This window comes from Triplophysa dalaica, chromosome 22, assembly GCF_015846415.1.
Source record: "Triplophysa dalaica isolate WHDGS20190420 chromosome 22, ASM1584641v1, whole genome shotgun sequence".
Taxonomy (NCBI): Eukaryota; Metazoa; Chordata; class Actinopteri; order Cypriniformes; family Nemacheilidae; genus Triplophysa; species Triplophysa dalaica.
The window spans coordinates 11,753,104-11,776,451 of record NC_079563.1 but is presented as its reverse complement, the minus strand read 5'-3'; the positions used below and the strand labels follow the sequence as shown (position 1 = coordinate 11,776,451).

At 39.1% G+C, this 23,348-nt stretch overlaps 2 protein-coding genes across 8 annotated transcripts in view; both read right to left on the bottom strand.

Moving 5' to 3' along the window:
• Nucleotides 1-2,572: 2,572 nt before the first annotated feature.
• slc9a6b (solute carrier family 9 member 6b) lies at nt 2,573-8,275 on the bottom strand. The gene is made up of 16 exons (XM_056737402.1): nt 7,947-8,275; nt 7,361-7,560; nt 7,138-7,215; nt 6,909-6,985; nt 6,716-6,828; nt 6,418-6,523; nt 6,189-6,330; nt 5,987-6,092; nt 5,783-5,871; nt 5,536-5,649; nt 5,316-5,427; nt 5,064-5,217; nt 4,938-4,968; nt 4,711-4,793; nt 4,298-4,403; nt 2,573-3,473 (listed from the first exon to the last, which is right to left on the bottom strand). Exons 1-16 carry the CDS (start codon nt 8,182-8,184, stop codon nt 3,180-3,182), a joined length of 2,043 nt encoding a protein of 680 aa, XP_056593380.1. The 5' UTR covers nt 8,185-8,275; the 3' UTR covers nt 2,573-3,179.
• Nucleotides 8,276-8,802: 527 nt separating this feature from the next.
• Nucleotides 8,803-23,348, bottom strand: part of synj1 (synaptojanin 1) — a 28,783-nt gene continuing 14,237 nt past the window's right edge. For 2 of the 7 annotated variants that reach the window (XM_056736094.1, XM_056736096.1), the window contains 20 exons: nt 22,005-22,170; nt 21,582-21,605; nt 21,049-21,240; nt 20,866-20,950; nt 20,532-20,672; nt 20,238-20,430; nt 20,000-20,158; nt 19,764-19,920; nt 19,507-19,624; nt 18,969-19,181; nt 18,793-18,871; nt 18,493-18,655; nt 17,913-18,098; nt 17,741-17,779; nt 17,445-17,573; nt 14,979-15,017; nt 14,090-14,136; nt 13,837-14,011; nt 13,425-13,744; nt 8,803-11,901 (listed from right to left, as the gene is read on the bottom strand). In XM_056736094.1, the coding sequence (XP_056592072.1) occupies nt 11,080-11,901; nt 13,425-13,744; nt 13,837-14,011; nt 14,090-14,136; nt 14,979-15,017; nt 17,445-17,573; nt 17,741-17,779; nt 17,913-18,098; nt 18,493-18,655; nt 18,793-18,871; nt 18,969-19,181; nt 19,507-19,624; nt 19,764-19,920; nt 20,000-20,158; nt 20,238-20,430; nt 20,532-20,672; nt 20,866-20,950; nt 21,049-21,240; nt 21,582-21,605; nt 22,005-22,170 (3,447 nt within the window). In that variant the 3' untranslated portion in view covers nt 8,803-11,079. Of the gene's footprint in view, nt 11,902-13,281; nt 13,306-13,424; nt 13,745-13,836; nt 14,012-14,089; nt 14,137-14,978; nt 15,018-17,444; nt 17,574-17,740; nt 17,780-17,912; nt 18,099-18,492; nt 18,656-18,792; nt 18,872-18,968; nt 19,182-19,506; nt 19,625-19,763; nt 19,921-19,999; nt 20,159-20,237; nt 20,431-20,531; nt 20,673-20,865; nt 20,951-21,048; nt 21,241-21,581; nt 21,606-22,004; nt 22,171-23,348 lie in introns of all 7 variants that reach the window. The other 5 variants (XM_056736095.1, XM_056736098.1, XM_056736097.1 and 2 more) reach the window with 4 other exon arrangements.

The following is a 23,348-nucleotide window of genomic DNA, read 5'->3' as shown; positions in this document are numbered from 1 at the left end:
TCGTGTCTGATCACTCACTTTTTGCATCTTTTTTTGCTGGCTATGCCCTGGTGATGGTTTGGAGACCTGCATTGAACTAGATCGTTTTGTCTTATTGTTGGCTGTTCTTGTTAGCTCGGGTAAAACGTGACGTTAGACGTAAAGCAGGTGATGGGCGTGGCTTGTGAACATACCCGCACACCAAAGTGTGATTTCAGTTGATAGAGGGCTAATTATGTAGCAGTGGCAGTTAAATTCGTCCAGTTAAGACTTGTCCTACCACTAAAATAATTTCAGAGAGATTATTTTAAGGTCGAAAAACTCTCTAGTGTTGCTTTAAAGCACACGTTATGTCCCCAGGATATCATTCCTTCAAACCAATATGTCATACTGTTGGTTGTGGTTTGCTGTTAGTAATCAACAAATGCTTGTCTACATGAAATGTTCCTGCTAGCCTAGAACATGCTGTGGTTTTTCCGTACCTTAAAAAAAAAATCTTGATTCTACCCTTTTTTCAAATTTTTGCCGGATTTCTAGCCTACCCTTTATCTGAAAAAATATGGAGAAAACCATTTTGTCTCAGTTGCAGTCATATTTGTTACATAATTCTATATTCATGAAAATTTACAGTTTGGGTTTAAAGCACAACATAGCACAGAGTCTGCCTTTTTAAGAGTTTCCAACGATATCTTCCGTGCAACCGATTCAGGGTAGCAAGAGGTGCCCTCTTAGATCTTAGTGCTGCTTTTGATGTGGTTGACCATGAAGTCTCGTCTAGAGCTGTGTGGGGTTTTCGCGGCACAGTTTTACAATGGTTTCGTTTTTTTCTGTCTAATAGGTGGTTAAATGTTAGCTTAGGACATTGCAGTTCTTCCATCATGTCTCTTGGCTGTGGTGTTCCTCAAGGATCAATTTTCGGCCCAGTGTTGTTTTCCTTGTACATGCTTCCTATTGCCACTATCTTTTACAAATATGTAGTATCCTTTTACTTATTTTCCGCGGACACGCAAATATACCTCCCATTTCTGCAGAGTGAAATTTTTTTCCTACAAACACTGTTGAGGTGCTTACATAAACTAAAGCCATGTCATTTTTTTTGAGATTATCCTTTTTGGTCCCAAGGTGATCTTAACTTCAACCTTGACTCCCTTTTTCCATAACAAACCCAATGTGCCAGAAACTTGTGCTTTTTATTTGACATCAGTCTCAAATTTGACATACAGATTAATGCTGTTGTTTAATCTTGATTTTATAAATGAATGAGGCATGAATGAATGAATGAAGCCCACTGAAGCTCAGCCCTGCTTAGCTTCAGTGGGCAACCAGTCTTGGGCTACAGGGTGGTATGGCCGGTGGCTTTATCATCTAAGCCTTCAAATTCGAAATGGCCATTCATTCATCTCCCATGCACTATTGCTACTCACTTTATGTTGGTGTCTCTCGGTCCTCTATCTCTCGTCTTCAGCTAGAACAGAATGCTGCTGCCAAACTTCTTACAGGGAAGCGCAAGCACAATCATGTCACACCCATCTTACCCTCACTGCACTGGCTTCCTATCAAATAAAGGATTGATTTTTAAATATTTCCGTTTGTTTATAAAGCCCTTAATAATCTAGCTCCTCAATATTTAATGGATCTCTGCTCCCATAAACTCCCCCAGAACCTTGAGATCTTGTAAAGTTGAGGCAAGACTTTAAAAATTCGAGGTGTACGCACCTTTGCCACTATTGGCCCGAACTTCTGGAATACCATTCCAGTCCATGTTAAAACTGCGCCATCTGTCTCCATTTTTAAAACCAGACACTTATTTTCTCTTGATTTTAATGTTTCTTAATTTATGATTCTTATCTTATTTTTGAAGATGTTACTGAATGTATTGGTATACTCTTGCTTTAGTCAATTTTTCTGCTTGAACAGCACTTTGGTCCGCCTCGGTGGTTTTTAAACGTGCTATATAAATAAACATTGATTGATTTGATCGATGTGCAGCGGTTTCGCCCATCATATTCATTACGGTGTTTGTCAATGTTTTGCTGAGGACTTTCAGAATAATCCTCTGTGTTTTCATCATGGAGTCACCCAAATCATCTTGAAACGTGTGGCAACCCCAAAAATTACTCCATGTGATGCCACACCGCCCACAGACAGAAGTAGCCTACTGAAGCACAGACATGTAGAATTCCCTGTGTAATATTGAAGATTGGCCCTGTGTATCTTCGACAGTAAATTTTGTGCCCATGCCGTCAGCAAGAAGTTCCAGGTAGACGCGACGTTCAAATTCTACTGAAACATAAGAATCGTCTCTAAGCTGTGATCTGCAGTCATCACATCTTCTAGCATTTGGCTTCAGGCATGACAGAGGAAACACTTGCTACCTAAGTACTAGGGATGTATTTTATTATTCTATATTCTCCTTTATTAATGTTCTTTTCAGCTATGCTAAGAAGACTACATCTATTAAAACAGAGCACTCTGGTTAACATTCTGGTAATGCTTTACACACACAGCCTGACAGAAGTCTGCATTCCTATTCTTTCTTATATTGTTCCCAAACAGACCCGAAATTATCTTTGTTAATTCCCATGAAAAGGTAAATGGTGCAATGATTTTAATTAAAGAAATAATTGACAAAATGAGTGCACTAGTTTAAGAAGCACATCAAATGTTATTTATACAATATGCTGTGGTACATTTAGAAAACTATAACACTTTAAATGAGTCACTTTCTCTCATGAAATCTCTTTATATAAGTACATTTTAGTGAGGTAATGATTAGTCAGATTAGTCTCAGTACAAACACCAGGAACACAGGCCATAGGCACTTATTAATGGGTCTACCCACACGGATGTACATGTAATGTATTACTTTGACATTGTCAAACCAAGTAACATATTTACAATTAATGTATTCAGATAAGATTCTGATAAAGTCACTACCAAATTTCTTTTGAATCTTTTGTGGAAAATTCTTTTCAATCTGGTAATTTATTTATTTACATATTATTCTTTCTTTCTTTTTATAATTATTTTTAATCAAGAAATCAAAATGATTAGCTACCACAATCAAAGGACAACAGTGTCTATCACACAAATAAACAAATATATATATGGCTCAAAATAATAAATTAACCAATAAAAGCATAAATACCATTTGTTAAATAAAGTGCCAAATTAAGGTCAAGAAGTTGGCAGGCATGGACTCAGACTCTGTAGCGCAGGGGGTCAGCCACAGGTGGGGATGGCGGAGGAGGAGGGAAAGATGTCAGGGGCTCTCGCGGGTCTTCTGTGGGAAGGACCAGACGGGTGCCCCCGAATGCAAGCTCCCTGTCGAGGGGATCATCAGAGGTTCCTGCTAGTGAGTACAGGCCGGCCTGACTCGAGGAGTTGATGGGTACGCCGTGAGCATCAGTGCTGACCGTCATGTCCCCATACATCGAACAACCTCCATCATTTAGGATCAGTTCTGTGTCTTCATCATGCAGTCGACCTACATTCTGCTCCAAAAATGCATACACAGTGGAAAAAAATACAATAAATTCTGAATAACCTTGGTTTTAAATATAAAGACAGTACCGAACCATACTGTAGGTTACCATACGAAATGTCATGTGTTAATAAAATGTTGTTTTTTTAGTTTTTGATCAAAAGGCTGTAGGTTTCCTCTACTACTATGTTTGGTATTCATAAGTTTGGTATTAAAGGAATAGTTCAGTCTCAGAATAAATGTTCATGATAATTTACTCACCCCAATGTCATCCAAGATGTTTAAGTATTTGTTTCTTTAGTCGAAAACGAAACGATCTGTACATTTTTCCCCAAAAATAAAAACTATATTCTTTATAAACACAAATGCTCGACTTGCTCTGTTCTGCAATGCGCGTTCATGAGTAATTTTTTTTGGAAAATGAGCGATCGTTAATCGTTGATAAGACCCTTATTCATCTTCTGATAATGTTTAAAGCCCTTTGAAGCTGCACTGAAACGATCATTTTGACCTTCAATCATTTGGACTCCATTGAAGTCCACTATATGGAGAAAAATCTTGGAATGTTTTCATCAAAATCATTAATTTCTTTTCGACTAAAGAAACAAATACATAAACATCTCGGATGACATTGGGTTGAGTAAAGTTATCATGAACATTTACTTCGAAAGTGAACTACTCCTTTAACATAAAACGTCTTAAAAATTGCAAAAATGTGCTGAATAAACCTTTCGGGTTGACTTTAAACAGATGTCATAGTTGGATAGTAATGTATGAGTTATTAGTCTTATTAGAAATTAGTAAATAGCACATTTCTATAAGTAAAACTATTACCTCATAGGCCTGTGAGCTTGTCAGACAGCGTGCGATTGGACCACAGCAGGCAGGCAGAGTGGAGGTCAGTGGAGGTCCACTGTGAGTGAGAATGGGCTTTAAATAACTGCACCAGTTTGTTAAGGAACAAACGTTGAAATAAGTAGGTTTTTGTTGTGTATAAAACAGCTAAAACAAAGAATGTTGAGAACAGCAGCCGATCCAGGTTTAGTACTTTCAACTTTTTAATCTGATCGTGAGCGCCCTCTGCTGTTAAATGCATTTTTTTATTTGACTATAAGATAAGCTAAGATACTTGCAGAGAAAATTGCTATGGTCATAATGATATATTATAAATATTATGATATTTCAACAAAATAATAATTGTAATGCTTTGTTTACAGGAAAATTTAAAACGGCACAACAAAGGATACTTGTGGTCAAATGTGTACCACAGTCTGAATGGCCATGCGCTCTCATGCTTGGTGCTTGTTTGTACCCCATCCGGTGCTGTAGTCTATATGAGCAAAGTAATTATGAAGGGGAGAGCGAGAGAGGATGAGTTCATGTCTGTAAAACCACCCTTATGGATACTATTTGTACAATAAATATTTAGAAGTTAAACAACTATTTTGGTAATGTTAGCCTGTGGAGTACATACTGGATTATCTTGATCTGAGTCGACTCCCACCCTGATAATAAAGAATAAATCAACAGAATAAGTACATTAAACCTCTTAGAAAAGCTGTCTGTAAGTGAAACCAATGAAACAAAATCAAATGCTCACCGAATCTGCATAAGTGACAGCATAGGAGTGGTTCCGCCCCCACATATCCACACGGTGAAGAAAACTATGAGTAGTGTGGTGGAGAACATCATCCGCCTGGCATATGTTGCTGTGTCCCTAATAGCGAGGGCAAACGTCATTGCCCCTCGAAGCCCTGAGAGAGAAATCATAAAATAAGTTAGTCTTTCGCATGAAAACAAAAAGGTAAATGTGCTATGTAGAAAGGTCTTCTATTGGGTGTCTGGTAGTTACCTGAAAACATCATGACGTGTTGGAAATTGGCTGCGATTTTGTTCTTGCGACCGAGATTTACAAGAAAAGAAATGGGGTAGATATTGGCTGCCCTGCCAAGAAATATGGCCAGCTAGAAATGAAGAGCCAAGGTCAAGGAGAATAATAAACGTTTACCTATACACACTTCCTTTGTGCAGACACAAACTCGCACCCATGCAGTCAAACTTCAAAAGGATACAAATGCACCTATAATGAAGCAGGGATTAAACACATGGTGCTGGAAGGAAAAAAGTGTCAAGCCCATGTATGAGAAGATGAAGTTTTCAGCCAGGAAATTTAACACCTCAAACAGCTATTCGGGGAAACAGAGGAGAATTCTATCAGTATACAAATCTTCAACAAAACAAAACTTTTTAGCCATTTTGAATGCATTGTAGCATGAAAACAGCTGTCGCAAATGAGGACGAATTGGTAACGTGTGTTACTTGTTTGGTTCTGCTTTTTGAATCGTCTGAAAGGTTGTTGTATGTATAATGAGCCTGAGTAATGCCACAGAACAGCACTGCCACCACACCTACACACAAAGACAAACAGAAACAGTGCAGATGTTAGAAATTACATTTAAAATAAAAAAAAAGATGATGTAAAGTGTGTGGCATACTCCTATGAATATATGTTTCAGTGGTTACCTGTGAAACCACAGGCCTCGGCCAATAAGAAAGTACTCCAGGACATGAGGAAGAAAAGAGCCGTTTCCAGCAACGGAAAATCTCTCAGCTTTGTGAATTTGGTGACCTGAGCAACAGCACAGATTTACAGATCATCTCCCAGTTGAGAATATTGCTATTGCTAAATGGTTTAACCAAGTAAAATGTATGTGTATATAGATACCAGAGCTGTCATGACTCCAGTCGCAGCACCCATCGCAAAAGAACCACTAAAAACACCCAGAAAGACGCCCAGTGATTTGAGGAGGGCACTGCCGTCAAACGTGTGCCGATTGTCTCCCTCGGGCTGGTAAGCACCAATTGATCTGTTAGGAGGAGAGAAAGGATAGAATAGGGTTTATTTTGACTGAACAATCCTACAACGCAAAGAAAACAAGTGTAAATGCACGTACGAGGACAAGATGATAGCTATTGCATCATTGAGAACGCTCTCTCCAAACATCAGTGCATAGAGATCCACATCAACCTTCAGCTCATTGAAAATGGCCAGAACTGTTACTAAAAGTTATCAAAAATGCATGACATGAATTAACAAATAAATCATAACAGGGTTACCTTCACGTTTTTATAACAAGACAGGCCCGAGACTAACTTCAGCTCCTACAACACATGTAATTATTGTGTATGATCACTAAACTATTACATAGTAAAACGATATATATAAAACAAAATAAATAAGTCAATAAATACTTGGGTCTGTAGCAGATACAATAGCACCAAAGAAAAGACAGTCAGTGAAGAAGAAATCTCCTCCAAGCTGACCAATGACCTTCATGAACACCACACAGCCGTACATCACCAACCTGCATTGAGGACATAATAGTGAATAAAAAAGCGGTGCTTAAATTTAAAAAGCATTTGTCCGATAAATATATTCACTTACCCTGTAACAAAACATGATACCACTGTGCCCACAAAGGCATAGGAGAGGATAGACCCCAGATTTCTGAAAAAATGTCTCTTGACAGTTACAACAAAAAACAGCATTACTAAAATGTAATTCAAAAGCTACATAAGTGATTGATATGAGACATTGTGTATATTATTGATATATTTTATTATTCATTGTTTTTGTAAATAAAATATGCAAATAAATAATATATTATTCTTACTCGTTTGAGGCTGTAGCCCGCATGAAAGATGATTGGTGGAAGCAAAATGTTGAAGAAAACCTCTGGATCAAAAGTGACCTAAACCAGATTTACAAATACGATAACAAAATGGGTTCAGAAGGCCCATTTAAAAAATAAATCTTCATTCAAAAGCAACATTAGAACGAGTAGAATGATTGTTCGAATTTAACAGAATCAGAATATCATGATCTGTCAGCCATACCTTCCTGAGCATCTCTGCATTGGGCACGTCGTGACCCTTGCTGTCTCTGAACTCTCCTTTCAGACTGTACTCGTAGAAACGGCCGCTCACGTTCACCAGCAGTGTGGTGGGGCTGCTGTTTACCGCACATGTCAAGGTAACATTATTGACGTCTTGTGGTGAATGGACTCCAAAGCGCAGAATCACACCCATAAGCAATCCTAGAGAAGATGGGTAATAGTTTTAAGCAGCATAATTTTTTTGAACCGTTCTGTAAGAGTAGAATAACATATTCAGGACTTATAGAAGTCCTATTGGAATGAATGGTTTATTGGGAATTGTGTTGGTTTTAATGAAAACTAATAGTTTCTGCTGATAATTTGTTGATGGGATGTTATCTGGTAGATGGGAACCAATAAAACACAATTACATTGTATCAGAATAAAACCCCAACACAACATGCATATGATTTTGCAAACACAGGTGATGGTTAATAATGTTATTGTAATGGAAATCATTAGAAAGTGTATTATTTCTCACTTACAACAAACCACACACTGACACATATTTTGCAAATGCAATAAAACTTTAAAAAAGTATTTCTCACCATAGATCATGGCCAAACCCGTCTCATGTAGAAACCTGACGCGACGGTGTTTAAATAACCATATGGTGAGGATAGTGAGCGTCAGTAACATGATGAATATAAGCAGATCAGTGCTGTCCTGTCTGTGGCTCTCCTCCGCTTTCCTCTCCGTCACCACATTCACCATTTCTGTGTTTTCACCTCGACAAACGACACTAACACACATCAAGCAGAGTAAACGGGGAATTATAAAAGTCATTTTGAGTGAGGTGAGCCTTCTTTGAGCAATGTTGTGGTTCAGTTTTGTGATGATGTGAATCACTGCTGTCTATTTACTCCCACATAGCGGCGTGAAGACAGCAGCAATAACGTTGATAATACCGGAAGTTGGTTGTTACAAATTAAAGGACCCTCAATGTACATGATAGAAATTAGTACGTGCTACGCAACTGCACTTTAAACTAAGAATAACTGATAGCATCTAATCATACTTTTATTATGTACTTTTTTAAATATCAACGATTTATAATCTCAAATTAACATTTTATTCAAATGTATCTACAATGCAATAATGTTATGATATTTTTTTATTTTTAAGCAGTTCTTTTTTTATATTCTAACATTTTTTAATAAATGCCAAAACAAAGCATAGAAATGTTTGGGGATTATGCAGTGGCCACGCACTCGGCAGCTCTAAATAAATAAAATTGACAAATTTATGTTATTATTCAATGTTATCAATACCACAAAACCATAGTGTCCACTTTTGAATAACAACACAGTATGGCAGTTTAACCTATACATTGTTATATGCAACTGTAGCTTTAGTGAAATCTCCAAATGTGTTGAAACAGCCAATAAAACAACATGACAAACATTTCATGTTAAATTACATTTATTATTGCATACATACAACATCAATTGCTCCATACATAAATGTGCATTTCTTATATGCACTTAATTTACTGAACTGCAGTTTTGTGGCTTGTGTATACATACATACAAGGTTAATATCACTATTTACTACTGAGCTAAAAGCTAAAAAGGAACTTTACCTTAAAAAAAGGAGTTAATTAATTCCTATAAAACCTCTTTTCATACACGACTAGTCAAATTTACTGCTTTCATGACATACAGAACACCTGAATGTATGACTTTAATGCCTAAAGTGGTTACATTGCGTTCATCAGCGCTCATCGAAGGAAGACACAAATTAACCACCGCCTGATACTTGTATGTATTCTGGAGATATTTATGCTTTGGAATGCAGTTTTGGAATGGGTTTTTTGTTAAAATGCACAATCCTGCTGGTTCTTCTTCTGACCCCTCTCACAACCAAACCAAAAAGACAGTGTCTCACTTTTCCAGTGCTGTGAAAATTCCGTCAAAGTTCTCTTTAACCTTTGAAAAACTAATGTACCTTAATGTAAACAAGGAACAAGGTCACGAATACTATAGTCACTGTTTTCCTGAAAAACCTGTACACTTAATGCCTTAGTGACACAATAAACATCCTGCGTAATGTGATCAAACGGCAAGAGGAATGAATAAAAAATATCTGTACACACAAAATCTTGCAGTGGCGAGGGCTGATCATTCAACCATATCCATCTTTACAGTCTGGAATGTTAAATTATTAACATGGTTATGAAAAACAACTCATGCTGAATAATAAAGTTCCCCCACAATGTTGTCATAGTCCTGAAATTTAACTCCTCAAAAATCTTTTTTAAACAACACAACGAAAAATAAATCATATTTGTAACTTTAAACATTACACCACTCATAATCCAATATCCAATTGCATTTGTGTTCATTAAAATGCCTATTTTTCTTCAAAAGACCCCTTCTTTAAAACATTGTGGTGAGATAATGCTTTAATGACTCTGGGGTCCCGACTTGCAACAAAGATCCCTCAATGATGACATCGCAAACACGCAAGCTCACTCTCACAAACAGCAAGTACACATAAACAGACAGCACACTCCCAAATACAGCACAGTGTTCCTCCACATAACAATAAATAGATTTATCAAGACTTCAAGAATCAAGGAGCTGTCCATTAAAATAAAAGGTACGATTTCGTGAAGCGAACAGCTACAGTACGACCATTGCACAGAAAGAAAGCACAACTGCTGCTATGACCAAGACCCCTCATTCTAATGAGAGATCGATGTAACCTACCAAATAAACGCACACACGACACATTTGTTAAATACAGCAATTCAGTCGTGAGCTTCGGAACTGAAAGCACATATTTATATACACGGATGGATGATGATAGAGAAACAGATATGACAGCTCGCTTTACATAAACATAGCAAACTTTAGCTTCAGTCTGACAGAGAACTTCAGTGCACTTTTTGACATGGCATGTACATACTGCAAATATAAACACAATTTAAGTAATTTACCCACTAGGAAGACAGTTAACAACTATGAATATGTATCGTTGATATATTTTTAAGAATTTCGAATGCGTTAGCTGTGCAACAGGATACACTGCGGGGTGGGAGAGGGGTCTATTCCGTGAACATCCAGAAAATCAGACCCAGTAAAGCACAGAAACACGTGTTTGTACTGTGCACATGCCCTCTAAAGCGTAATCTTAACATAGGCAATAGGAACAGGTGAAAGATACATTCACAATGAGATAAACGACAACATTTTTGAAATTAGCCCACTTTTAGATAAGATGGCAAAGGACGGGTCTGAAACACAGCCAGGAATTAACATTTGTGCGTTTAAAACAAATGACAGCGTAGGGTTTTCTTCTGCACTGGGTTACAGAGCGTGAGAAGGAAACTTGGCCATTTAATATGCGTAGGGGCTTTATTGGCCAATTAAGTGGCTTGTAATAATGAACGCTTGTGTGATATAATAAACCTGGCCTTTGAAATGTAAAATATTATACATATTTGTGTAAACAGATTAATATGTAGACGACAACAGACACACACTCTTTGCCCCTTTTCTAAAATCTATAAAACATTAATTCAGCTAATCATTTGTCCGCTTTGGGCAAAGAGACGGCCTGAACACTTCATGTCTGTTTGGAAACATCAGATTTTTTTACAAACCATACACAGATAATAGATTCACACAAATATATTTGCTCCATTTTTATATACACGCTCTCTCTCCGCTCACTGTATCACCTCTCTGTGAATTCATTTCTGGTTGGGATGTGGGCGTTTCTGATGCTGGTATTAGTCCTGTTTGGGTTCGGAGGGGGAATTACTGGGAATGCAGAGGCGGGAGGAGCCGCCCAGTTATTGTCCGTGTCAAAAGCAGATTTAGGGAAGCTACTGGGCGGTTGTGGGAAAGCAAGGGATGGAGCAGCGGGTATCAACGGAGGGCCAGTCCCACCTGATGCGGGAGCCGTTGTGGACTGGAGAAAGTCTGAATCTTCATCAAAGGTGACCCACTTCTGGGTCTGTTTGGCTGGGGCTGGTGCCACGGCGGGACCTAAAGACTGTTTACTGGAAAACGAAGCGGGAAGTGTTGAACTGTGAACAATAGCAGACCTAGCTCTGTTGAGGCCATGTCTGGGCGATTCATCCTCCTGCTGGATGAAAAAATCAGGAGTGAGGGCTCGGTGCGGCAAGGACGTCAAGCCACTGGTAAAAGGGTTGGTGCTGTTCGGTCTGGGTTGGGCGTCGGCAAGGAACGGATTGGGAGATGTGCGAAGGGTCTCTTGGGACCTGCTACGGGATGCGTGGGGGGGAGGAAGGAGACACGGAGCGCTGCTGGTGTCTGGAGCTGAAGGAGGGCGTGGCAGGGAGGAGAACAGTGAGAGGGAGCCGGGTAACGTGGAGGAAGAGGATGGAGGGATTGTTGAGGATGGAGGGATAGTGGAGGATCGAGGGAGGGAGGCGGAGAATGATGTGTTCTGGAGCAGGGACTGGGTGTTAAGCATCTCAAAGGGGTCTAGGTTCCATTGTGCTTCTTTTAGGACTCCATTCATGGTTTTAGCCTGAGGAAAGAAAATGCAGGTAAAAGCCTGGCATGAAACTACAGTATATTATAATAGGAATTAAGAGTCAATATGAAAAAGGCTGGTAGAGGCCAGGAATAGTACCAGCAACACCATGGCTTTAATTCAATAGGAACAGACATACATCACTTATAAAATGTACATTCAATGCAATGCAATGCAAGTCACATTAAATAAATAAATAAAATATGCCAAATGCATGAATGTAAAATTAAACCAATTTACTTTCTTAATGCACTTGAATGCTTTTAAGGGGTAGTTGAGATTTTATTTTAGTCTATTTTAAACATGTATGACTTTCTTCTGCAGAGCACAAAAAAAAGATAATTTTAAGAATGTTGGTGAGCAAATAACGGCGGTACATATTCACTTGCATTGGTTTTGTGTCCGTACAATATAAATCAATCGGTACCGTTGTTGTTCTTCTTTTGTGTTTTGCAGAAGAAAATAAATCATACAGGTTTAAAATGAAAAGAGGAGTAAATGATGACAGAACTTTGTGGTAAACTATTCCTTAGACCGTAAACAATTTATCAATGCATTCTATTCCAAAGAGGAAAATATTGTAATAATTTTTTACAAACTTTTACCTGCGAAACTTCCTTCATTTACACACACCTTTTCCTTTTTTCCAAGATCTCAATTTTTCTAACCCTGCTCTTTCAACCAAATAATATTTAGACTTTCTATAGACTTTTTATGATCTGATCAGTTCCAGATAAATACAAACCAGCCCTGGCCTACAGTTTTTCTCCTTAAAATCCTGTCAGATGACAAAAGGGATTATGTAAATTAATCTGTATAATCTGTTTTAATTTCTGTGTCACTTCATGTTGATTTTAAGGTTGTGATGTAAATCACAGTAACATATGTTTTAAAAATACATGTAAAATCTAAAAGATCTGAATCCTTTTCATTACAAACAGCAATATAAAGAATTAAAACACAAATATGATTAGTCTATTATGAATTGTCTATCATAGCCACGACTAGTGAAGAGGTGTACACTATAAACTGACATCATTACTTTCCTTATCCAACATAAAATGAAATCCATAAAACACAATCATAGACCACTAAAAACAAAAACAAACAATACCAACAACAAATAATCAATGACACTTTTCTTGAACCCCTTGAGTTCAATCTATTAACCTCATAAGCAATCAATTAAGTTAAAATCTTAATAGATAGTAGTTCAAGAGTGGTTCAAGTTAAGTGGTACGTCACATTTTGAGCATAAAAAAATACAACATGGTCAAAAGAAAGATGAAAAGAGGGAAAATAATTCTAACATGGAGCGTTCTGTGATGTATGAGTACCACAACAGTAAAGGCTAGAAATGACTTATTTCTGTACCTGTCAACCTGAGGATTGCTCCTGCTAGTGAAAGAAAGAGACACATGCGTCAAGAAGAGGAAAAATGACGGTAAGAACCACCTGGAGAGCTTGACAGCACTAGTAGAAATGCATGCAGAGGTGGGCAGAAACAAAAAACTTACCTGAGATATAGGAGAAGGAGCAGGAGCGAACTCAGGTGGCAGTGCGTGAGAAGATCGGCTTCTGGGAGGAGGCTTGGGAGAGGCCAGTCCAGGTTGAGGAGTGGCTGAAGCTCCAGCGGATGGTGTCAGGGGGGCCCCAGCAGCATGGTGATGCACCGGAGGGGTGGGAAAGGTGGGCTGCATGGGTGCAGGGAGCTGAGATTGTATGGGTGGGGGCTGCTGGGCTTGAACGGGAGTTTGAATTGGAGAGGCAGCAGGCTGAGGTTGCATGGGTGATATCATCTGAGGTCTCATGGGACCTGGCAGTGTGGGGGGGGGACCTGGAGGACGAACACAGGGTTATTAAGAGTTTTTGCATTATATAACCAAATATTAAAGTGATATTTATTTAAGATAAGTTGTACAGACGAACCCAGAGGCAGCTCTGATGGTTTGCTTTTGGGTTCTGGTGCTCCAGGGTGATTATCAGATGAGGGACGGGGAGCCCCTGGATGAACCTCTGCTGTGGGTCTGGGAGCCCCTGGATGAGCCAGAGGGGGAGGTCTGGCTTGAGGGGGAACACTGATGACTCCTGCTCTGGGTGGAATCTAACAAAAAATACATAATATATATAAATTATCACTATTGCTACATATATTTATAATATATATTTTTCATTTACGCACCGGTCTTGGGACTCCAACAGGGGCTGACCCAGTCGCCTGACCTCGACCTGAAAAACAAAATATATATTAGTCAAATATACATATATATTGCTAACATTCCACAATCATCAGCTACTCTGCAATCTGGTTCCTACTGCCAAACGTAATGATTTCAACAGTTTGAAAAGATAACAGCTGAAATAGTAGGATCAGCAAAAATATTTTCTATTATTTGCTCTTTGTTTGATATGAAGTGACACTGGTTTGGGTTTACACTGCTTGGGCATTTGGTAGACCAATCAAGATCATTCGAACCATGTATGACACTTTGCGCAGATATGATCCTTAAAGGGACAGTTCACCCCAAAATAAAAATTCATGTCATGATTTACTCACACTTGAGTTGTTCCAAATCTGCATTCCTTTCTTTGTCCTGATGAATATAGAGAAAGATATTTGAAAGAATGCCACTATTGACTATCATAGTAGGAAATACTACAATGGTAGTCAAAAGTGCCCCAGAACTGTTTGCTTTCTTACATTCTTCAAAATATCTTCTTTGGTTTTCAAAAGAACAAATCAATTTATAAAGCCATTTTACCTAGTATGCTAGTCAATGATGGCCAATAACTGTTTGGTTACAAGCATTCTTCCAAATATCTTTCTCTGTGTTCAACAAAACAAAGAAATTGACCGATTTGAAACAAATTGAGGGTTTTCATTTTTTCGTGTGAACTATTCCTTTAAAGTGTTGTACACACAGTAAAGAGAGTCCATATGGTGTGGATAACTCGATTCGATAAGTTCAGTTTCTATACATTAAAATGTGCACCTGTATGCATTTGTATATTCTGTGCAATGTTTACACATCAGGCCCCTGATGATTCAACCATAGAGTTAAGGAACTCACCAGATGGATCTGCACGTGCTAGGGCTGGGCTTTTTTGTCCTTTTGTCAGCATGATGGGAAAAAATTAATCAAATTATTAACCTCTCATACACATTACAGCCTTTGCTAAAGAGAAAAGTCTTTAGGTTTGTCTTCACAGTCCTCACCGGTGAGAGATAATTTTTATCCTTCTTAACTCTTTCACCGCCATTGACGAGTTATCTCGTCATTTAAAAAAAACGCTTCCCGGCCATATTACGGCAATCAGTGTTTATACTGTTGTACAGCAGGTGGCGCTATTACACACCACTAGGAAAAAGTACAGAATCCCAGAACCTAGAACGTATATGTTTTAGCGGATTTTAAAGATTGTTCTGAGTGGAATCTGGGCGGAATCTTTGACAAAAAACGTGAATTATCTCAGCTGTTTAATCAAAATGATGCATTTTTGAAGAAACCTACACACATCTACGGAGTGATAAAAAACGAACAAATGAAGATAGAAGAATACGGTTTCTTTTGTTTAAAAGCTGAGTCTCTGTTCTTTCATTTGACATATTGTTTGTCTATATATTCTTTACAGAAAATTTACCGTGAGCCATTAAAGTTGGGTGAAAATGTTAAAAAACGCTGGCGTAGGCTGGCAACTTTTTTTAAAAGAGGCTGGCGGCGAATGAGTTGAGGTCTGTGACGATATATCAATTCACACCAATTATACCCGTCTAGGTCGATTTTGAAATGGATTTGGTTTTATGCACAGCTCTTCCATGAACTACGGCTCTTTGGTCAGTAGGAAGTACTGCTCAATCTTAAAACACGATGAAATTGAACATCTCGTTTAATATCACCATTATAAATATACCTTATTATCATGAAAATACCTGAAAAGTACTGCGTTAGTAGTGCACTTTAAGTACCAGGGTGATGTACTTTTTCAATTGAAAATATGAAGTCTGGAACTGTGGACACTTCATGCACTCAACGGTTGTAGTTTCGCTTACGTAGCTGAAGGGAGTCGGGGCAATCAGAACCTATTCGAGCAAAACTCTCCTGCAGAGTGGCATCATTTTACAGGAATAGTCGTTGCAGAGTGAGTTTCGGGTCCGACTCCATTTTGATTTTGGCAGCGACAGTCTAGTGAGTGCATGGGGAAGCCGCTGCCTTCTCTTATATTATTGGTGGTTGGCATACCAACTTGGTGCATTACCGCCACCAACTGTTACCGGTGTGTGGAGCCCGTCACTCACTAAACCACCCACACCAAACAGAAGATTTTGTTTATTTATATCATAGGTATATTTGTGTATTCCCGGTCCCGCACATTCCCGCTGACTCTTTTCCTATCTCATTACAGTCACATGTTTAATAGTGATTTTGTTTCCCATCCCGTGGGATTCCAAAAAAATGTCAGCCTTTATTTCGGATGTGGCGGCATTTAAACGTAATTCATTGAGAAACAGAGCATACAAAATACACGATATATCTTAAAACCACAATCCTTCTCTATTCAATTACAAAAGCTACTTCACCTAGACCAAGTATCCTAGACTTCATGTGCTGCATTAAATGAGTAGTTCACTTCAAAATTTGCCCCATTCACTTTCCACAGTCATTTTTATTTCTACCATGGAAAGTCAATGGTGACTAATTTGAAGTGAACTACTCTTTTGTAATATTGTAATATGATTTAAACTGACCATCCAAACTTTGAAGTCATAGTTCACCCAAACATTTTAATTCTTAATTTCCTCAGTTTTGAAATTCCAAACCTGTGTGACTTTCTTTTATATGCGGAACACAAAAGAAGATATTTTGAAAAATGTTGCAAAACAACACGGGCCCCTTTTGACTTCCGCTGTTTAAACACAAAATCACTGAAACGTTTTTCAAAATATCCTCTCATGTGTGCCTCATAAGAAAAACTCAACAAGTTTTCCTGTTAAGTGAACAACCCCTTAATCCTAAATCAGTAAAAATTCTTTATGCAAACACATGAAGTTTCAAGTCATCGTACACCAAACAAACACTACAGACACCTAAATCTACATCTCTTTACCTTCATAATCAGTCACATCAAAATCTAGATTGAGAGGCTCGGCAAAGCCTTTAAAAGAAAATAATTTCCAAAAGAAGACATCATGAGAACAGCACAAAGCCTTACACAATGCAAAGACACTCTGCACTCATTTGTGAAAAACCACAGCAACAGCTACAAATAACTAGGCTACCGCGAAAGCACAAAACAACCAACACTGTGCAATACTGTGTTAAAGAGAAAAACACTGGAGGAAACACTGGACTACTGATGCATTCACAGCATTACCTGCTGAATCTTTCCTAACTGGTGTGGGACTTCTCCCTCCTTTGGAAATTTTGATTGTAAAATAAAACGAAAACAAATGACCAATGATGATAATAAACTTTAGTGTTGATGAGTGCTGCGTTTTTTTCTGAAACTATCAGGTTAAAACTGTCAGATTTTAGCACCTGAGGGTGGTGGTGGTCTCTGTGGAGGTGCAGGTCGGGCAGGTGGGGCATTCGGGCGAGGTGGAGGCGGGCGTTTTGGCTCTAGTCCCTGAAAAAGAGCTCCAGCTGGCTGACCATCAACAGGAGAACCTGAGAGAAAAGAAAACATCTCATTATCAAGATCTCACCTTTAGCCTTTAGCTCGGCTTACAGCACCGCAAACCACACTCTAGCCTCGAAAACACACGGACTGGCACATTGTGAGCTCAATAACTACTGAAGCACATCAGGACATCACTATTATCTGCACTCTTTACCTGCCAGTTCCCTTCTACTGGTGGCTGGGCTTAATCCTCCTTTTAGCATTGTAAAAACAGAGCAAAATTAACATACATGGATTTGGATGTTGTGCATATATCTGCTGTTTTAAGACCAATACCTGGTCCAATAGACGAACAAATCAGAATTTTGAGTCAAAACTAGCCCTACCCTGCGGTTGTCCGGTAGTGCGTGGAGGGGCTCTGATAGGCCGGATGGGAGGTGCAGGCTCTCCGTGGGTGGGAGATGGACAAGGGCTGCTGCGCGGGGACGATGCGGGGGAAACACCCGGCTCTGCGCCCAGTCCAGGTTGCAGGTGCTGGGGTAAGATATCCTCAACCTCCTCATCCACATCACCTGTCCACATCATAAAAATTACAATATAAAAACTGTGTACTGACATCATCTTTGATGTGTTGAAAATAAATGTGAAGATACAATTATGAATAAATAAGTTACTAACACTATTGTCATTTCAAACCTGTATGACTTTCTTTCTTACGCAGAACACAGAAGAAGATATTTTGAAGAATGTTGTAAACAGCCCCCCCATTCACTTGCATCGGTTACAATAGAAGTGAATGGGGGGCTGTGCTGTTATTTTACCAAAATTTTTCCAAATATCTTATTTTGTGTTCTGCAGAAGAAAGTCATACAGGTTTGAAATGACAAAAGGTTGTATAAACGATGACAGATTTTTCATTTGGAAGGTGGACTACTCCTTTAATTTTTACACAAACAAGAGACGGACCTTCCATGTCATACTCTTCACCCATCTCAGAGTTCTCCGCCAGCAGTGTAGAGCTAGTGGATGTTGGGATGTTGCCACAGATTCTCTCCACACTCATTTCCTCCTCGAGACTCTTTATCCAACCGGGACACCTCAAACGGATGTCTATGGTCTTTCCATTCACCTGCATGCGAGGAAAAATCATTGGTTTTGCAGTGGGCAAGTAAAAATCATATTGTTTCGAGCAGAAAAAACGTATGTGAATCTGACTTTTCATCATTCATTAGTTTGTTTGACAGAATAAACTTTATTGTAACGTACAGTGGAAGCGCTCAACGACAGAGCAGCCAGAGCGGAGTACCCCTCCAAAAAGGTCACCCACATTTTCTCCTCGACAAACCTGTTCAGAGAGACAAATAATGACAGATTTAACATCATCAATATTAATAGATAACATTAAAAGTGATGTAAGCACAAACAACACAATGGAATTCTACCTGATAAGAATGACCTCGCCGAAGTCTGCAAACTTGTCGAGCAAGTCGTCAATCAAAGCGTCATCAAAATAATCATCGGGACCAGAAGAGCAAAGAGAGACGAGGATAGTGCCATCAGGTGGACCCTGCAGGCCGATCACTTCTTTATATACCTGATGTCTGGCATTTGGATCCACCTCTAGAACATCCACATCTATGATGGCCACCACAGGCCTGTTTGGAGAAAGATTTGACTGAGTTTTGAAAAATATACTTTAACAACTAGATATGGATTACAGCTTTCCTGTGGCTCAGTGATTAGAGCTTGGCACTAGCAATGCCAAGGTCATGTGTTCAATCCCAGGGGATTGCACATAGTTAGAAACAAATGTAGAAATACAATGCAATGTAAGTCGCTTTGGATAAAAGCGTCTGACAAATGCATAAATGTAACAAAAAGAAATTGGCATTGCTTCCTGCTGTACTTCTGAGGCCCACCAGAGGGCAATAGACAATATGGGTAGTGAAAACTTGGTGTTCTAGATTTAGTCTCTCTTACCTGTGATCAGAAGTCTTAAGCTCAGCTCTCCCGTAGTACTTGAGATCTCCAGGGCTCCATGGGTTCTGGTCTTCCTCATTTACTGGGGCTCCAACTACATTCAGCTCTAACTCTTCTGCTGTAAATCGCAAAACAAAGATTAAATTCCAACTTCAGGGTGGGGAAGTATTGGCCTGTTTTTATGCATCTCAAGTTTGTATGATAGATGTCGGACAGATGTCAAAATAATATGTTCGATGTTTCACCATCATGCTTACCGGTTTTATCAAAGTTCCACTTCCTTCTCCTCCAAAGTATACGGTCGGTCCAGGCGGGTGTGCGACACTTCTCGCTGGTGTCATAGTCCTCAGAAAACAGGTCATATTTGTAGGTGGGAGCAAAATCGAGCTTACCCTCAATAAAACCCCTAAACACCTAGATTTTGAACAGAAAAAATAGTTTAGATGAAATGAAAAAATATATATTATTCAGCCTATAATTTTTCCACATGCACCTGTCCCGCGTTCTTCTGCTCCACCATTTGATCTCCAGCGATCAGTGCGTCCCAGTTCTGCTGTTTGATCAGCTCCTTCACCTCTTCATTGGGCAGACTGATCCGGTAGTTAAAATCTCCGCACCAGAAAACGTAGTCATGGGAAGCCAACAGACGACCCTAACATTACAATAACATAAGTATAAACATGGCAAACGGAACAGAAGTAACACGCTATTTATACATCATAAACGTTTACCATGGGGAAGGACAGTTTGCGTGCAATCTCATTGTAGTCGTCGTTCCTCTCTTTAACTTGTGATTGACCGGCGGCAAAGTGCGAGCACACGAAGCAGATGCTGGTGGTGTGGAAGAGCATGCGAATGGCCACGCCTCCTTTATTACCAGTGGCCCCGCCCATTCCAGTCTTTACTGTATCTACTGCAACATCCCTTTTGTGGAACGAAATGAAAATCCAGGAAAATAGTTTCTAACAAAAATCTTAACAAATCTAAGTGACTGTCAATTTGATGACACAGGTGTGTGAACATACCTAATAAAAGGTGCATGTTGAGGGCGTACGTAGACAAACAGACACACGCCCACCAGCTGTTCAGATGCCAGCAGCACATATCTCTGATCCCGTGAGATGTTCTTCTGTAGCTCCGCAGCCCACAGCTTCTGATTGGTGGTGCTGACAGGAAGGTAGAGGAAATAAATGAGTCCCAGAAATGACACAAAAACAACATCTCTAAAAAATATATAACCTCAAATATTTATGATAAGAAATATATGTTATGTAGCACTATACAAACACAGACCACAGGGAAATTCACTTCTGCTTACTGTGTAACTTCTGTCAGATCTGATGCAAAATTCTATTTTACCTCGCGCTGACGATATTGCCTGCATTCAGCTCCACCATTTCCTCAAAGCCGATAGCAAATATGTCCACAGGGTTAGACTTGCTATCTGAAGGATTGAAGTTAAAAATAAACATGAGCCCACGCCCAACGTGGATGAAACCACTAAAGCATATCAAGTAAACAGGTTTATCATTTCCATCATACCTTGGAATTCTGGGTGACCAGCTTTTTTAGGGGCATCCAGGAGCCAGTCGTTGAGGGTGTGATTCCGAAACGCAATGCTACGGAACTGCTTGCCGCCATTAACATTCCAAGTGCCCACGCACACTCTGATCTTCTTGGGCCTTGTGTATTTGTAGTGGTTCTGACACATACCCAGCAGCACCCTGGGAGAAGCTACAAACACAAAAGGCAAATTCTTACCCAAAACCAACAATAAAGGTTTTATAAGCGTATTATTCATATGAAACAACGTCATGGTCATGCAACGCATAGTGAGAGAAGAAAATTGAACCTGAACATATGACATTGACCAAGCTACAACACACCAGACAGATTTAATTCTGCCCTTGAAAGTTGGACAAAAGTTACGATGCATTTACAAGACTTCACAACACATAAAAAGGGGGATAAAATGTCAAATAAAAACAGAGGTGCCAAAATAAACATACAAATGAGTTTATGAAATAAGAACCATAAACAGTTATGGATTTATGGCTGGTCTGTGTATACTGTACCTGACTGTAAAATTGGCTCAGTGACTAACATTGTAAGCAGTGAAGGGAGTAAGAAAGGGAGGGAGAGAGAGAGGGAGGTGAGCCGTTAGACAGATAACACCATTAATCTTTCACCCAAAGCAGCCTGGAGCTGCAGATTAACATGCGACAATGAGGAAATCCATTTTGAAGTCTGATGTACTGTTACTTAGGAAGACTTACAGAACAAATCCAAAGGTGAAATTCCAGAAACTTTCAGATCTACCAAACTTTATCTGCCAAGTTTATAAAATCTTAATGTCACATACATAAAAATGATTATGTATGCAGCCTTCAGTCCAAAGCGACTTACAATGCATTCAAGGTATACATTTTATCAAGACTGTCAACAGAAAAAGGTAGTTTGACTTTATTTTCCAAACAGGACTGTTTTGTCAGTCGTACCGTACAGGCTGCTGGTCGTGAGGAGGGCTCGAGCTTTATCTGCCAAGTCACTGTTGAGGGTGCTGCCCAGTCTCAAGATGTCAATGGCTTCCTGTTTAGAGGTGTCAAAGAAGTTGTTCTGGATGGTTCTGGTGACCGAACGAGCTCCGTCTTTCAGCTTTCCACCCTACAGACATAAAAAAAAATCAGTGGGTCTGGACCAAAGTCTAAAATGTCAACCAGAATACTAAAAAACAAAAGCCAAAACACTTAATGCTAAATTTGAAAACACATTCATGCCTTTCAATAAGATTATCAGAGGAATCTAATATATTACACACAGCTAAAGCTAATAGTTTACGGTCTAGGTTTTTCACAGACTTTTATGAAAAAAGATCTTTATAAAATAATTGATATTCAAGGTTTATAAAGAGGGCTGATTAAATGTCTAGAGTATGAAATTTAGCTGCATTTAGTGGTGAGGTTCCGAACTGCAACCAAAGCTCTCTTAACCCCTTCACTCTCCATTTCAGGCACTATAGTGGATGTCACTTTGCAGAAGGAGATAACGTATTTACGATATGCACAGTTTGTCCGTTTAGGGCTACTGTTGAAACAGCATGGCAAATTCCATGCAAATAGACCCGCAATGTAGATAAGCTAATAAAGCTAATAAAGCTATTCTAAGCTAATAAAAACATAACGCTTCATTATATAAGGTCTTTATACCTCCCTGAAGACATAGTTATGTATATCATATTGCATTTCTGTCAATAGATCCTCCAAAACAAAAAACACGGAGCACCTTTAAAATAAACTCTTTCCTCACAAAAAAAGAAACACAAAGCAGAGTGGACAGAAATGGACAAAATGTATAACATCACAACTAGCTTCTGTCAAACTTACCACACAGGAAGAAGACAATCCAAAGGAAAGCAAGGAAAAACAGCACATACATGAGTTTAAAGAGCGGAAAAAGCACAGACACCACCATTTGAGCTCTCCAATGGCACCATATCTACTTACTTTTTTTCCCAAAATAAAAATGTATTCAAATACTGCAAGTCGACACATCGATATCTTCAAATCTAATTGGTTCATCTGCGTCTCATTACAAAATATCATACAGTTTGTCGCTCGTTCTCTTATATGCTCCCGATCTCCTACATGATGCGAGACCGGTGAGCGCACAGCTGGCGCTCATTAACAATTACTCACCGGTCTCGAACCACGGTCTCGCCCCGCCTACTCCACTACACACATCATTTAACGTTTTCTCACACATATGGTTTTGTTTCCCTTCAGAAGACATTTACCCACATGAGTTGTATGGAGGCTTTTTACCCCTATGACAGCAAAATTTAA